Here is a 12561-nt window from a genome sequence, read left to right as displayed (position 1 = left end):
TTGTAAGACACAATAACTTCTTCAGGTTGTATGTATGTATGTATGTATGTATGTATGTATGTATGTATGTATGTATGTATGTATGTATGTATGTGTGTGTACTACTAGAGCAATTCACCATTGTGGTGTATTGACTTGGTCAAATTTTACGACAAGATGGCGCCGTTGAGTCAGATTGTTGCAAGCGTCCATGATATTTATTGTACCGTATTTATTGCTGAAAGCCAAAATTAACTGTAATTACATTTCTACTAATCATAATATTGTTCTATTATTTATTCATGTATTTATATTTCAGTGATTATACTTATTTATCATTGTATTTATTTGTCAATATGTTGATGTTGCACTTATTCATTGATGCATGCAAACATTTGAATTGTCCTACATATGTGCTCTTTTGAATAAATATTCAAATGAAAATTGATGTTCTCTGTCATCGATTATTATGGTTGGCTACTGTAATAACATGGTTATTGGAAGAACAATGTGAAGAATCAGACAACATCCATCAAATACCAGAACCACAACAAGAACAAATATGAGAGGTATACCTACATTATACCAGTAATAATATCAGTGGTGTAAAGTTAAACTACTTTAAAGTACTACTTAAGGAGTTTTCTGGGGTATCTGTACTTCAGTACTTATATTTTTGACAACTTTTCCTTTTACTTCAATACATTCCTAATGAAAATACTGTACTTTTTTACTCCATATATTTTCCCTGACACCCAAAAGTACTTGTTACATTTTGAAAACTTAGCAGGACTGGAAAATGGTCCAATTCACTCACTTATCAAGAGAACATCTAGGCTCTTAAACATCCTAATGTTGAGATGGAATTGTTCATCAGTAAAGCAGAAGCCAAGGGATTAGTAAGAACAGAGGTTACAAATGAGTGGCAAGAGTTGTGGATCAGGAAGAGTAAGGGAAGACACCTGTATAAGATCCAGGAAAAGGTGGTGGCAGGGGGGTGTAGGTACAAGGCTCCACAGTAAGTTGAAAGTGGTGGGGAAACATGATAAAGTCCCCCCTTATCTCAGCTCGCTGGACACCATAGCATCTCCCACCTGTAGCACACGCTCCAGCAGGTATATCTCTCTAGTCACCCCCAAAACCAATTATTTCTTAGGCCGCCTCTCCTTCCAGTTCTCTGCTGCCAATGACTGTAACGAACTACAAAAATCTCTGAAACTGGAAACACTTGTCTCCCTCACTAGCTTTAAGCACCAACTGTCAGAGCAGCTCACAGATTACTGCACCTGTACATAGCCCACCTATAATTTAGCCCAAACAACTACCTCTTTCCCTACTGTATTTAATTAATTAATTTATTTTGCTCCTTTGCACCCCATTATTTTTATTTCTACTTTGCACATTCTTCCATTGCAAATCTACCATTCCAGTGTTTTATTTGCTATATTGTATTTACTTTGCCACCATGGCCTTTTTTTTGCCTTTACCTCCCTTATCTCACCTCATTTGCTCACATCGTATATAGACTTGTTTATACTGTATTATTGACTATATGTATGTTTGTTTTACTCCATGTGTTACTCTGTGTCGTTGTATGTGTCAAAATGCTTTGCCTTGTCTTGGTCAGGTCGCAATTGTAAATGAGAACTGAGAACAAGTTCTTGCCTACCTGGTTAAATAAAGGTGAAATAAATAAATAAAAGAAATGATCATTGTCACACCTCTCAGATGGAGACAGTTGAACATGTTCTCTTTCAGTGCCAGAAATACATGAGACAAAGGGAGCGGTTGTTATTAGATTTGAGGAGTAATGGGTGTTGAATAGCCTGGATTCAGTGAACTGCTGGGGAAATCCTCAGGGGATGATTTGGAATCCTACCCAATAATCTCGTCTCCCTAACGAAACTAAATACATAATTAAAAACTACATCACCTAAAGATTTCCCCCAAAATGCACTTAATCCTGGCTCTTCAACCCCACTACTTACTGCCTTCCTGAAGACAAACAATGTATACGAAATGCTTCAGTCTGGTTTTAGACCCCATCATAGCACTGAGACGGCACTTGTGAAGGTGGTAAATTACATTTTAATGGCATCGGACCGAGGCTCTGCATCTGTCCTCATGCTCCTAGACCGTAGTACTGCTTTTGATACCATCGATCACCACATTCTTTTGGAGGGATTGGAAACCCAAATTGGTCTACACGGACAAGTTCTTGTCTGGTTTAGATCTTATCTGTCGGAAAGATATCAGTTTGTCTCTGTGAATGGTTTGTCCTCTGACAAGTCAACTGTAAATTTCGGTGTTCCTCAAGGTTCCGTTTTAGGACCACTTTTGTTTTCACTATATATTTTACCTCTTGGGGATGTTATTCGAAAACATAATGTTAACTTTCACTGCTATGCGGATGACACACAGCTGTACATTTCAATGAAACATGGTGAAGCCCCAAAATTGCCCTTGCTAGAAGCATGTGTTTCAGACATTAAGGAAGTGGATGGCTGCAAACTTTCTACTTTTAAACTCGGACAAAACAGAGATGCTTGTTCTAGGTCCCAAGAAACAAAGAGATCTTCTGTTGAATCTGACAATTAATCTTAATGGTTGTACAGTCGTCTCAAATAAAACTGTGAAGGACCTCGGCGTTACTCTGGACCCTGATCTCTCTTTTGAAGAACATATCAAGACTATTTCAAGGACAGCTTTTTTCCATCTACGTAACATTGCAAAAGTCAGAAACTTTCTGTCCAAAAATGATGCAGAAAAATGAATCCATGCTTTTGTCACTTCTCGGTTAGCCTGTTCAGGATACCACGGTTTACTGCCCCTTCTGGAGGATTTGGGTACCCATATAAAACATGATACATTTTTGTCAAAAGTTGCTAATATATGCAAATAAAAAATATTATCGAATAGAAAACACTCTAAAGCTTTTAAAACCGTTTAAATTATGTCTCTATGTATAGCAGAACTCTCAAAATCTGCATTTTCCCAAAATATCTCTTCTCATCTGAAAAGTTGGGTCACCTTTGACCTCATTTTTAACACCCTTCCCAAACAGTCACAGCACCCGGAAGAGTCTCCATGTGTTCAGCGTGATCTCAGCTTTCAATGGGACTTCTCATTGTGAGAATCTGGCCCGAGAGTTTGAGCACGCGGTAAGCTCTCAGTCACTCAAAAAAACCTGTGCTCTGCAATGGTCAAGTCCTGACCCCTCCACTGTCTCAGCCTCCAGTATTTATGCTGCAGTAGTTTATGTGTCGGGGGCTAGGGTCAGTTTGTTATATCTGGAGTACTTCTCCTGTCCTATTCGGTGTCCTGTGTGAATCTAAGTGTGCGTTCTCTAATTCTCTCCTTCTCTCTTTCTTTGTCTCTCTCTGAGGACCTGAGCCCTAGGACCATGCCCCAGGACTACCTGACATGATGACTCCTTGCTGTCCCCAGTCCACCTGGCCGTGCTGCTGCTCCAGTTTCAACTGTTCAGCCTTATTATTATTCGACCATGCTGGTCATTTATGAACATCTTGGCCATGTTCTGTTATAATCTCCGCCCGGCACAGCCAGAAGAGGACTGGCCACCCCACATATGCTCTCTCTAATTCTCTCTTTCTTTCTCTCTCTCGGAGGACCTGAGCCCTGAGACCATGCCCCAGGACTACCTGACATGATGACTCCTTGCTGTCCCCAGTCCACCTGGCCGTGCTGCTGCTCCAGTTTCAACTGTTCTGCCTTATTATTATTCGACCATGCTGGTCATTTATGAACATTTGAACATATTGGCCATGTTCTGTTATAATCTCCACCCGGCACAGCCAGAAGAGGACTGGCCACCCCACATAACCTGGTTCCTCTCTAGGTTTCTTCCTAGGTTTTGGCCTTTCTCGGGAGTTTTTCCTAGCCACCGTGCTTCTACAACTGCATTGCTTGCTATATAGGGCTATATAAATAAATTTGATTTGATTTGACTACTCCTCAAATCTAATAACAATCGCTCCCTTTGTCTCATATTTCTGGCACATGTTCCACATGTTCCATCATCTCCTCCTGACAATGATCACACCTCCCAGTCAGATGTTCCCCACCACTTTCAATGTTACCATCCATATAAATCCTACAGAATTAAAAGAAGCATTGGAGTAGCTGTCTGATTGGGCGTGTTTTTTTTCCCCTCAAATATTTGAACGAGCCAATGGGAGAAGAGTGGCGTTGCCCCGGCAATTTCAAAACAGAATACGAAATAGATGAAGTCGGTTTGTTTATGTTAGCTCGCTAGCAAACCATAACTTGTATTCCACTAAAATAGCGAAAAATGTAGCTAGCTACACTAAAATAACATGTCTCAAGTGACGAGATTACAAATAGCAATGGACCTCCCCACTGGAAGCCCGAGGTAGGGGGGCGCGGGGGGGTAGGTTGACCTCAGGTCTCCTCACTGGAAGCCCGAGGTAGGGGGGCAGGGGTAGATTGACCTCAGGTCTCCCCACTGGAAGCCCGAGGTAGGGGGCGGGGTAGGTTGACCTCAGGTCTCCCCACTGGAAGCCCGAGGTAGGGGTGCGCGGGGGGGCGGGGGTAGGTTGACCTCAGGTCTCCCCACTGGAAGTCCGAGGTAGGGGGCGGGGGTAGGTTGACCTCAGGTCTCCCCACTGGAAGCCCGAGGTAGGGGGCGGGGTAGGTTGACCTCAGGTCTCCCCACTGGAAGCCCGAGGTAGGGGGGGGGGGGGTAGGTTGACCTCAGGTCTACCCACTGGAAGCCCGAGGTAGGGGGGGGGGGGGGTAGGTTGACCTCAGGTCTCCCCACTGGAAGCCCGAGGTGGGGGGGGGTGAATCTATCAAATAGCGAGCCTCTAACTTTGTACAGTACTAATGGATTTAGTCAAATCTGTCACACTACGAAATGCTACCAAATAAACCACAATTCATTCATAATACTGTGAATATATAGTTTCACAGACATATTGTTTTTCTGGTTTGTTTAGTTTAGTTTTAGTTTTATTTTATTTTTACCTGGACAGTGCACATTAATCAACGTTTCAGTAAAAGTGCCGGTTTTAGCCAGCCGGCTAATTTTCAACCGCAGTCCCTGGGCAGGTTATTAAAAACAATTACAATATAGACAATAGCACCATAGACATAGCAACATAGGACAAGCAAGACATAGCATACAGACAGAGCAACATAGGACAAAAAGCAGCAAGACAAAATTCATAAAAGCAACAAAGTGTTTCCATACCTCACAAGCTACAGACAACAGACAACATGGAAAGCGGCAACACACAGCTAGGGACCATGTTCACAAATCTGATTGACCTTTAGCCATGTCTTCAAGCATTTTGTGAAAGTGTGATATGTGGTGCAGTTATGTGTGTCTGATGGCAGTGTATTCCAGACATGGGAAGCTCTCACAGAGAATGCAGATTTAAAAGGTGCTTTTCCTTAGGGGAACTATACAGTCACCTCTCATGGCAGACCTTGTGGATCTGCTGCCATTGTGTGAAATCGTTAAGAATAATATAAAACCAGTCTGCACACTACCAAGGTGAATTGGCTTAGTCATGACTCAGTGTTGTGGGATGAGTAATGTATTGATGCTCGAGTGCCAAATCAACACATATTTGTTTTTATTTGTCTTTGTTACTTATTTTTTTGTTGTCTTATTTTTGTATTTATATAGTTTTAAATGTTATGATTTATTTATTTGTGTTGTTCCAAATGTCTGAATAAAATGAAGGTTAGTGCAGAACGGTGCTTTTGTATTTTGGTAGGGGGGTTGAAGGAGAGGTTCATCCAGGGAGCCATACAAGCTAGAACTGCCACTGAAAACCGTCTTAGAAAATAGCCGTTATCAACACGTTAAACGTTAAAGTGTAGCATAATGTATGAGAAGTCCTGTAGAAAAGGAAGTTATGGAAGGTATATTATAATACAGACATGTACATTTGTCTAATCGTAACTCATTTTACGTAGCGTTGACATGAACAATATTTCATATTTTGTTCATCCAGTAATATTGAGATCTGAAATACAATTTCTCAGGGAATCCTGGCCAAGAACAGCATGAAAACACAACATCAATTCTTTGAATAAAGTATATTGGCAATAGTACAAAACAATTACACCCCATCCCCCCATCCTGTTGGGTGTGAGTCCAGTATTTCATCACCAAAGTCATGAAAAAATACCTTGTCACTCATTGGTCTGGTGAGACTAAACCATCGTCCTTCCTCCCGTGTACGTAGAGGGGAATTTCTGGAGAGTGTTCCCAGGATGTATATAAGACATACAGGTTACCACATGTAGCCAGAAAACATTGGTTCAGAGAACAAGTTGGGACTCACAACAAGGACCAAGGACTAGAAACAAGACGTCAGTACCTACTATCTACAAACTACCAAACAGCCAACTACAAACCTATTCATCCAGGTAAATGAAATGTAGAGTCTGTTTTTATTCACATTGGCAACCATAAACTTACTCTTACTGTACGGCTGACCATGTATTATGTTGTTGATCTGTTGTGGCAGTCTTTATTTCTGTATAGTGTTTAGTAAAAACGTTTATTTAGGACTAACTGTATATATGATTGCCTGTTTACACCAGATCTCTGAATGTGTTTTCAGATCTTGGCCATCTTTAAGCAACTGACTAAGCATGATACAATCTATGATGGACAGGAGTTTTAAAATATCTGTTTTTATTTTCCAGATCTAACTACAAAGACAATATGGAATTTGAATCAAAATGCAGTCTAATGAAGGTGAGTCCCAACTTAGACATGATGATAAGACAGACCTACAATATTCAGGCATGACAGACATTCAAATGTTATTTATTATACAGTAAATGTTAAAACAGGAGAAAGGAACAAAACAGACCAACCACAATTCTCTAGACACTGATGCAACAATGTTAGATGAATGTTAAATGGACTTTCTCTGTCCTGGTCAGAACACCTCTGCCAGTGTAGCATGGAGCTCCAAACTGCCTCAGGGTCTGGATGTGGAGATATCCCATCACCCCATCACCCTGCGCTGTGTGGCCAACCTCATCATCGCCATGGAGAGGCTAAATGGTGGCAAGCGGTTTACCCTAAGAAGAGATGAGAGCCTGTTAAATTTCTTGCTGGAGAGCGCAGTGGAAGGTAGGTCAAAGATCACTGGACTGGATTAGAGGAGCCCCGTCGGGGCTAGCCTGGACCCATGTCTGATTGTACTGTCTTGATTCTGATGACAATGACCATAGGAGTTGACAAGACAGCACAAACAGAACAGGGTATTTTTAATGTGTACCACTATAATACCATTCGCTATCACTACTGGGCTATGTTCCAATGTTCACACTATAGAATACCACTTGGAATGCATGCCCAACATATCGCTTAATTCTAACTGGCATACTGCTAGTGTGGATATCTTAGCACAACTCACAGACTAGTAGTTCTGGAATTCAATCAAGCGTATTTATTCAATCATTCACTCATCTCCTACATGCTTTCTCCTCTCTCTCTCTCTCCTCATCAAAAAATATAGTGTTGGAGTTGGAGTCGGCGCGCACTGAAGCCAGCAGCAGAGCTGCAGGGTTCAGCAGTAAAGGAGAGTATGAGTGTAGTGTCACTGACTCTGAGAATAAGTGCTGGGTGCTCAACGAAGGGTCTATGGAGCTGCATGCTATGATGCTGCAGGGAGGCAGCAGCTACCATAAAGGTATGTTAACAACCAAGGCTCTGTACCAATTTGCATTTGTCTTAACATAGTGCGTTACATTTTGCCAAAGAATTTTGAGTGTGTTCTTTGGCGACCATAGATCATTAAATTAATGAAATTACAATTTGCCTTGGGGCACTAAGCAGGGGCACTTCCTATGAATCTGAAATAATTGGAAAGGTTAGGTACATATGAGCAATATGAGATTTAGTGGAGAGGTTAAAACCAACCCCACCCTGAGACTGACAGATAGCGTACTTAGTTCACAGTTGAGTTCTGATGAATGATGCTGACTGACTCTCTTCTCCTTTCCTCTGTCCTCAGTGCATTTGAACCTGTCTACGTACATCACGCCTGTCCCCAGTGAGACTAAAGCAAGACCTGTAGCCCTGGGCATCAAGGGATCCAACCTCTACCTATCCTGCATCACATCAGAAGGCACGCCCACCCTGCACCTAGAGGTAAATAGCACTACTACTGCTGAATCTATTGTGATTCAGTATTGATAGATAGGATAATTGTCTGTTGAGGCTGGAGTTGTTAGAGTCAGACCTGGACCGTATCATGCACCACGTAGAGATGGCCATGGAGATGGTGTCTGAGCTGAAGAATGCTGACATCATCAACATTGTGTCTGAATCATATGTGGAATGTAAAAGGTTGAGTTGCAGTGTAATTAAAGGAAACTGCCAGAGAGACCAAGAGAGACCGACCCTGGTGTAATGTGACTGGGAATGGGATGCAGCGAGGAAGACTATTAGTCCTGGAGAGTGACAGTGTGTCGGCTTGTTCCAACCAATGATGTGTTGATTATATAAGTCATTGGTTCCAACAGCCACAAACTCAAACCAATAGCCAGAGTAACATTTCTATCCACCCCTGGTGTATGACATTTGACCCCTGGTGTATGACATTTGACCCCTGGTGTATGACATTTGACATTTAAGTCAGTTTTGAGTCAGACCATTGATTTTAACCCCCTGACCATCTATCTCTCTCCAGGAGGTGGCAGACAAGGAGCAGCTGAAGTCCATCAACCATGAGAGCGACATGGTGCGCTTTCTCTTCTACAAACAGGACACCGGAGTTGACATCAGTACCCTGGAGTCTGCCCATTACAGGAACTGGTTCATCAGCACGGCCCTACAGCAGGACAACACCAAGATGGTGAACATGTGCCAGAGGGCAACCCCCAACCGCTTCACCACATTCACTGTCCAGCGCCACAACTAAGGTGGGTGCCGAAAAGGACACCACAGATCTCTCATAGAGATCCGATATAATTCAATGTTATTTTTTATTTTTGTTGAACCTTTATTTAACTAGGCAATAGAGATTCTATATGTGATTCTATAGGACCTTTGTGGTCAGGGCTGGATTGTTACTGTCTGTACGTCTAAAGATTAGGTGTATGTTTGTAAGACACAATAACTTCTTCAGGTTGTATGTATGTATGTATGTATGTATGTATGTATGTATGTATGTATGTATGTATGTATGTATGTATGTATGTATGTATGTATGTATGTATGTATGTATGTGTGTGTGTGTGTGTGTGTGTGTGTGTACTACTAGAGCAATTCACCATTGTGGTGTATTGACTTGGTCAAATTTTACCACAAGATGGCGCCGTTGAGTCAGATTGTTGCAAGCGTCCATGATATTTATTGTACCGTATTTATTGCTGAAAGCTAAAATTAACTGTAATTACATTTCTACTAATCATAATATTTTTCTATTATTTATTCATGTATTTATATTTCAGTGATTATACTTATTTATCATTGTATTTATTTGTCAATATGTTGATGTTGCACTTATTCATTGATGCATGCAAACATTTGAATTGTCCTACATATGTGCTCTTTTGAATAAATATTCAAATGAAAATTGATGTTCTCTGTCATCGATTATTATGGTTGGCTACTGTAATAACATGGTTATTGGAAGAACAATGTGAAGAATCAGACAACATCCATCAAATACCAGAACCACAACAAGAACAAATATGAGAGGTATACCTACATTATACCAGTAATAATATCAGTGGTGTAAAGTTAAACTACTTTAAAGTACTACTTAAGGAGTTTTCTGGGGTATCTGTACTTCAGTACTTATATTTTTGACAACTTTTCCTTTTACTTCAATACATTCCTAATGAAAATACTGTACTTTTTTACTCCATATATTTTCCCTGACACCCAAAAGTACTTGTTACATTTTGAAAACTTAGCAGGACTGGAAAATGGTCCAATTCACTCACTTATCAAGAGAACATCTAGGCTCTTAAACATCCTAATGTTGAGATGGAATTGTTCATCAGTAAAGCAGAAGCCAAGGGATTAGTAAGAACAGAGGTTACAAATGAGTGGCAAGAGTTGTGGATCAGGAAGAGTAAGGGAAGACACCTGTATAAGATCCAGGAAAAGGTGGTGGCGGGGGGGAGTGTAGGTACAAGGCTCCACAGTAAGTTGAAAGTGGTGGGGAAACATGATAAAGTCCCCCCTTATCTCAGCTCGCTGGTCACCATAGCATCTCCCACCTGTAGCACACGCTCCAGCAGGTATCTCTCTCTAGTCACCCCCAAAACCAATTATTTCTTTGGCCGCCTCTCCTTCCAGTTCTCTGCTGCCAATGACTGGAACGAACTACAAAAATCTCTGAAACTGGAAACACGTATCTCCCTCACTAGCTTTAAGCACCAACTGTCAGAGCAGCTCACAGATTACTGCACCTGTACATAGCCCACCTATAATTTAGCCCAAACAACTACCTCTTTCCCTACTGTATTTAATTAATTAATTTATTTTGCTCCTTTGCACCCCATTATTTTTATTTCTACTTTGCACATTCTTCCATTGCAAATCTACCATTCCAGTGTTTTACTTGCTATATTGTATTTACTTCGCCACCATGGCCTTTTTTTTGCCTTTACCTCCCTTATCTCACCTCATTTGCTCACATCGTATATAGACTTGTTTATACTGTATTATTGACTGTATGTTTGTTTTACTCCATGTGTAACTCTGTGTCGTTGTATGTGTCGAACTGCTTTGCTTTATCTTGGCCAGGTCGCAATTGTAAATGAGAACTTGTTCTCAACTTGCCTACCTGGTTAAATAAAGGTGAAATAAATACATAAAATAAATGATCATTGTCACACCTCTCAGATGGAGACAGTTGAACATGTTCTCTTTCAGTCCCAGAAATACATGAGACAAAGGGAGCGGTTGTTATTAGATTTGAGGAGTAATGAGGTTGAAGAGCCAGGATTAAGTGAACTGCTGGGGAAATCTTCAGGGGATGATTTGAAATCCTACCCAATAATCTCGTCTCCCTAACTAAACTAAATACATAATTAAAAACTACATCACCTAAAGATTTCCCCCAAAATGCACTTAATCCTGGCTCTTCAACCCCACTACTCCTTAAATCTAATAACAATCGCTCCCTTTGTCTCATATTTCTGGCACATGTTCCACATGTTCCATCATCTCCTCCTGACAATGATCACACCTCCCAGTCAGATGTTCCCCACCACTTTCAATGTTACCATCCATATAAAACCTACAGAATTAAAAGAAGCATTGGAGTAGCTGTCTGATTGGGCGTGTCTTTTTTTTCAAATATTTGAACGAGCCAATGGGAGAAGAGTTGCGTTGCCCCGGCAATTTCAAAACAGACCACGAAATAGATGAAGTCGGTTTGTTTATTGTAGCTCGCTAGCAAACCATAACTTGTATTCCAGTAAAATAGCGAAAAATTTAGCTAGCTACACTAAAATAACATGTCTCAAGTGACTAGATTACAAATAGCAATGGACGCGGAAGAAATTGTTGCCCAACTTAACAGAAAAGGTATGGTGTAGCTAACATTAACTAATATTCCGCAAGCTCTATTATTTGCTTGCTTCTTCAGCTTACTAACTGTGGTTGTCGTTAGTCATAATACAATGTAAACAATACGTTTTTTATTTATCATTCGGTCAAGTTGCAGTGGAAAATCTAGATATAGGCTTGGGTACACACTAACGTTAGCTTAGTTCAGAGGAAACTTATAGTCTTTTGGGACATTGGGCTGTCTTATTGACTCCCTCAACGAGTAACGTTAGCGTAACTAGCTAGAACCATCACCTATTAGAACAACAATGTTGCAGCTAGGGCTAGCTGTCTGACGTTGGCCAGCTAATTTAATGGTAATGTTAATTAGCTCGCTATCTTTAACACCATTGACCAAATAGTGGAGGAGTAAATTTAGGGTTTGTTTTAAAGTTGCTTCTTGTCTTTCACAGAATTGCGCAAGCAGCAGTTGATAGAGTACTTAGCAGCAAAAGGAAGACTGAAGCCACCAAACCCAAAGTAAGAAATCATCATGGCTTGACGGCTTTCTTCTTGGCCATTATATAGCCTATATAAGATGATTCATTCATTCAAGGTTTATACAAATGTCTATATGTTTATACAAAATCAGTCAAACAAACAATAGTCCAACCCCCATGTCTACCATATATGGTTTAAAAGTTGCCGAAGATTTACTCTGAGAATTTAGCGTTAATGGAATTGTTATGATCAAAATCTGGTCATTGCTCTGCGGCAGCCGCTAACTACGAACTGACAAACTATGCAGACAGAGTTCAGTGTGTCAAATCGGAGGGCATGTTGTCCGGTCCTCTGGCAATCTCTATGGGGGTGCCGCAGGGTTCAATTCTCGGGCCGACTCTTTTCTCTGTATATATCAATGATGTTGCTCTTGCTGCGGGCGACTCCCTGATCCACCTCTACGCAGACGACACCATTCTATATACTTCCGGCCCGTCCTTGGACACTGCTATCTAACCTCCAAACGAGCTTCAATGCCATACAACACTCCTTCCGTGGCC

At 41.0% G+C, this 12561-nt stretch overlaps 2 protein-coding genes across 4 annotated transcripts in view; both read left to right on the top strand.

Moving 5' to 3' along the window:
* Positions 1-6301: 6301 nt before the first annotated feature.
* LOC127911768 (interleukin-1 beta-like) lies at positions 6302-9574 on the top strand. The gene is made up of 6 exons (XM_052479298.1): positions 6302-6402; positions 6685-6736; positions 6928-7120; positions 7509-7682; positions 8007-8143; positions 8685-9574. Exons 2-6 carry the CDS (start codon positions 6704-6706, stop codon positions 8913-8915), a joined length of 768 nt encoding a protein of 255 aa, XP_052335258.1. The 5' UTR covers positions 6302-6402; positions 6685-6703; the 3' UTR covers positions 8916-9574.
* Positions 9575-11354: 1780 nt separating this feature from the next.
* Positions 11355-12561, top strand: part of ckap2l (cytoskeleton associated protein 2-like) — a 90697-nt gene continuing 89490 nt past the window's right edge. For all 3 annotated transcript variants that reach the window (XM_052479287.1, XM_052479286.1, XM_052479288.1), the window contains exons 1-2: positions 11355-11539; positions 11974-12040. In XM_052479287.1, coding sequence (XP_052335247.1) covers positions 11470-11539; positions 11974-12040 — 137 coding nt within the window. In that variant the 5' untranslated portion in view covers positions 11355-11469. The remainder of the gene's footprint in view (positions 11540-11973; positions 12041-12561) is intronic.

This window comes from Oncorhynchus keta, chromosome 25, assembly GCF_023373465.1.
Source record: "Oncorhynchus keta strain PuntledgeMale-10-30-2019 chromosome 25, Oket_V2, whole genome shotgun sequence".
In the NCBI taxonomy this organism is placed as follows: Eukaryota; Metazoa; Chordata; class Actinopteri; order Salmoniformes; family Salmonidae; genus Oncorhynchus; species Oncorhynchus keta.
Note: the sequence above shows the minus strand (reverse complement) of the source record. Positions and strands in the feature narration are given on the sequence as shown.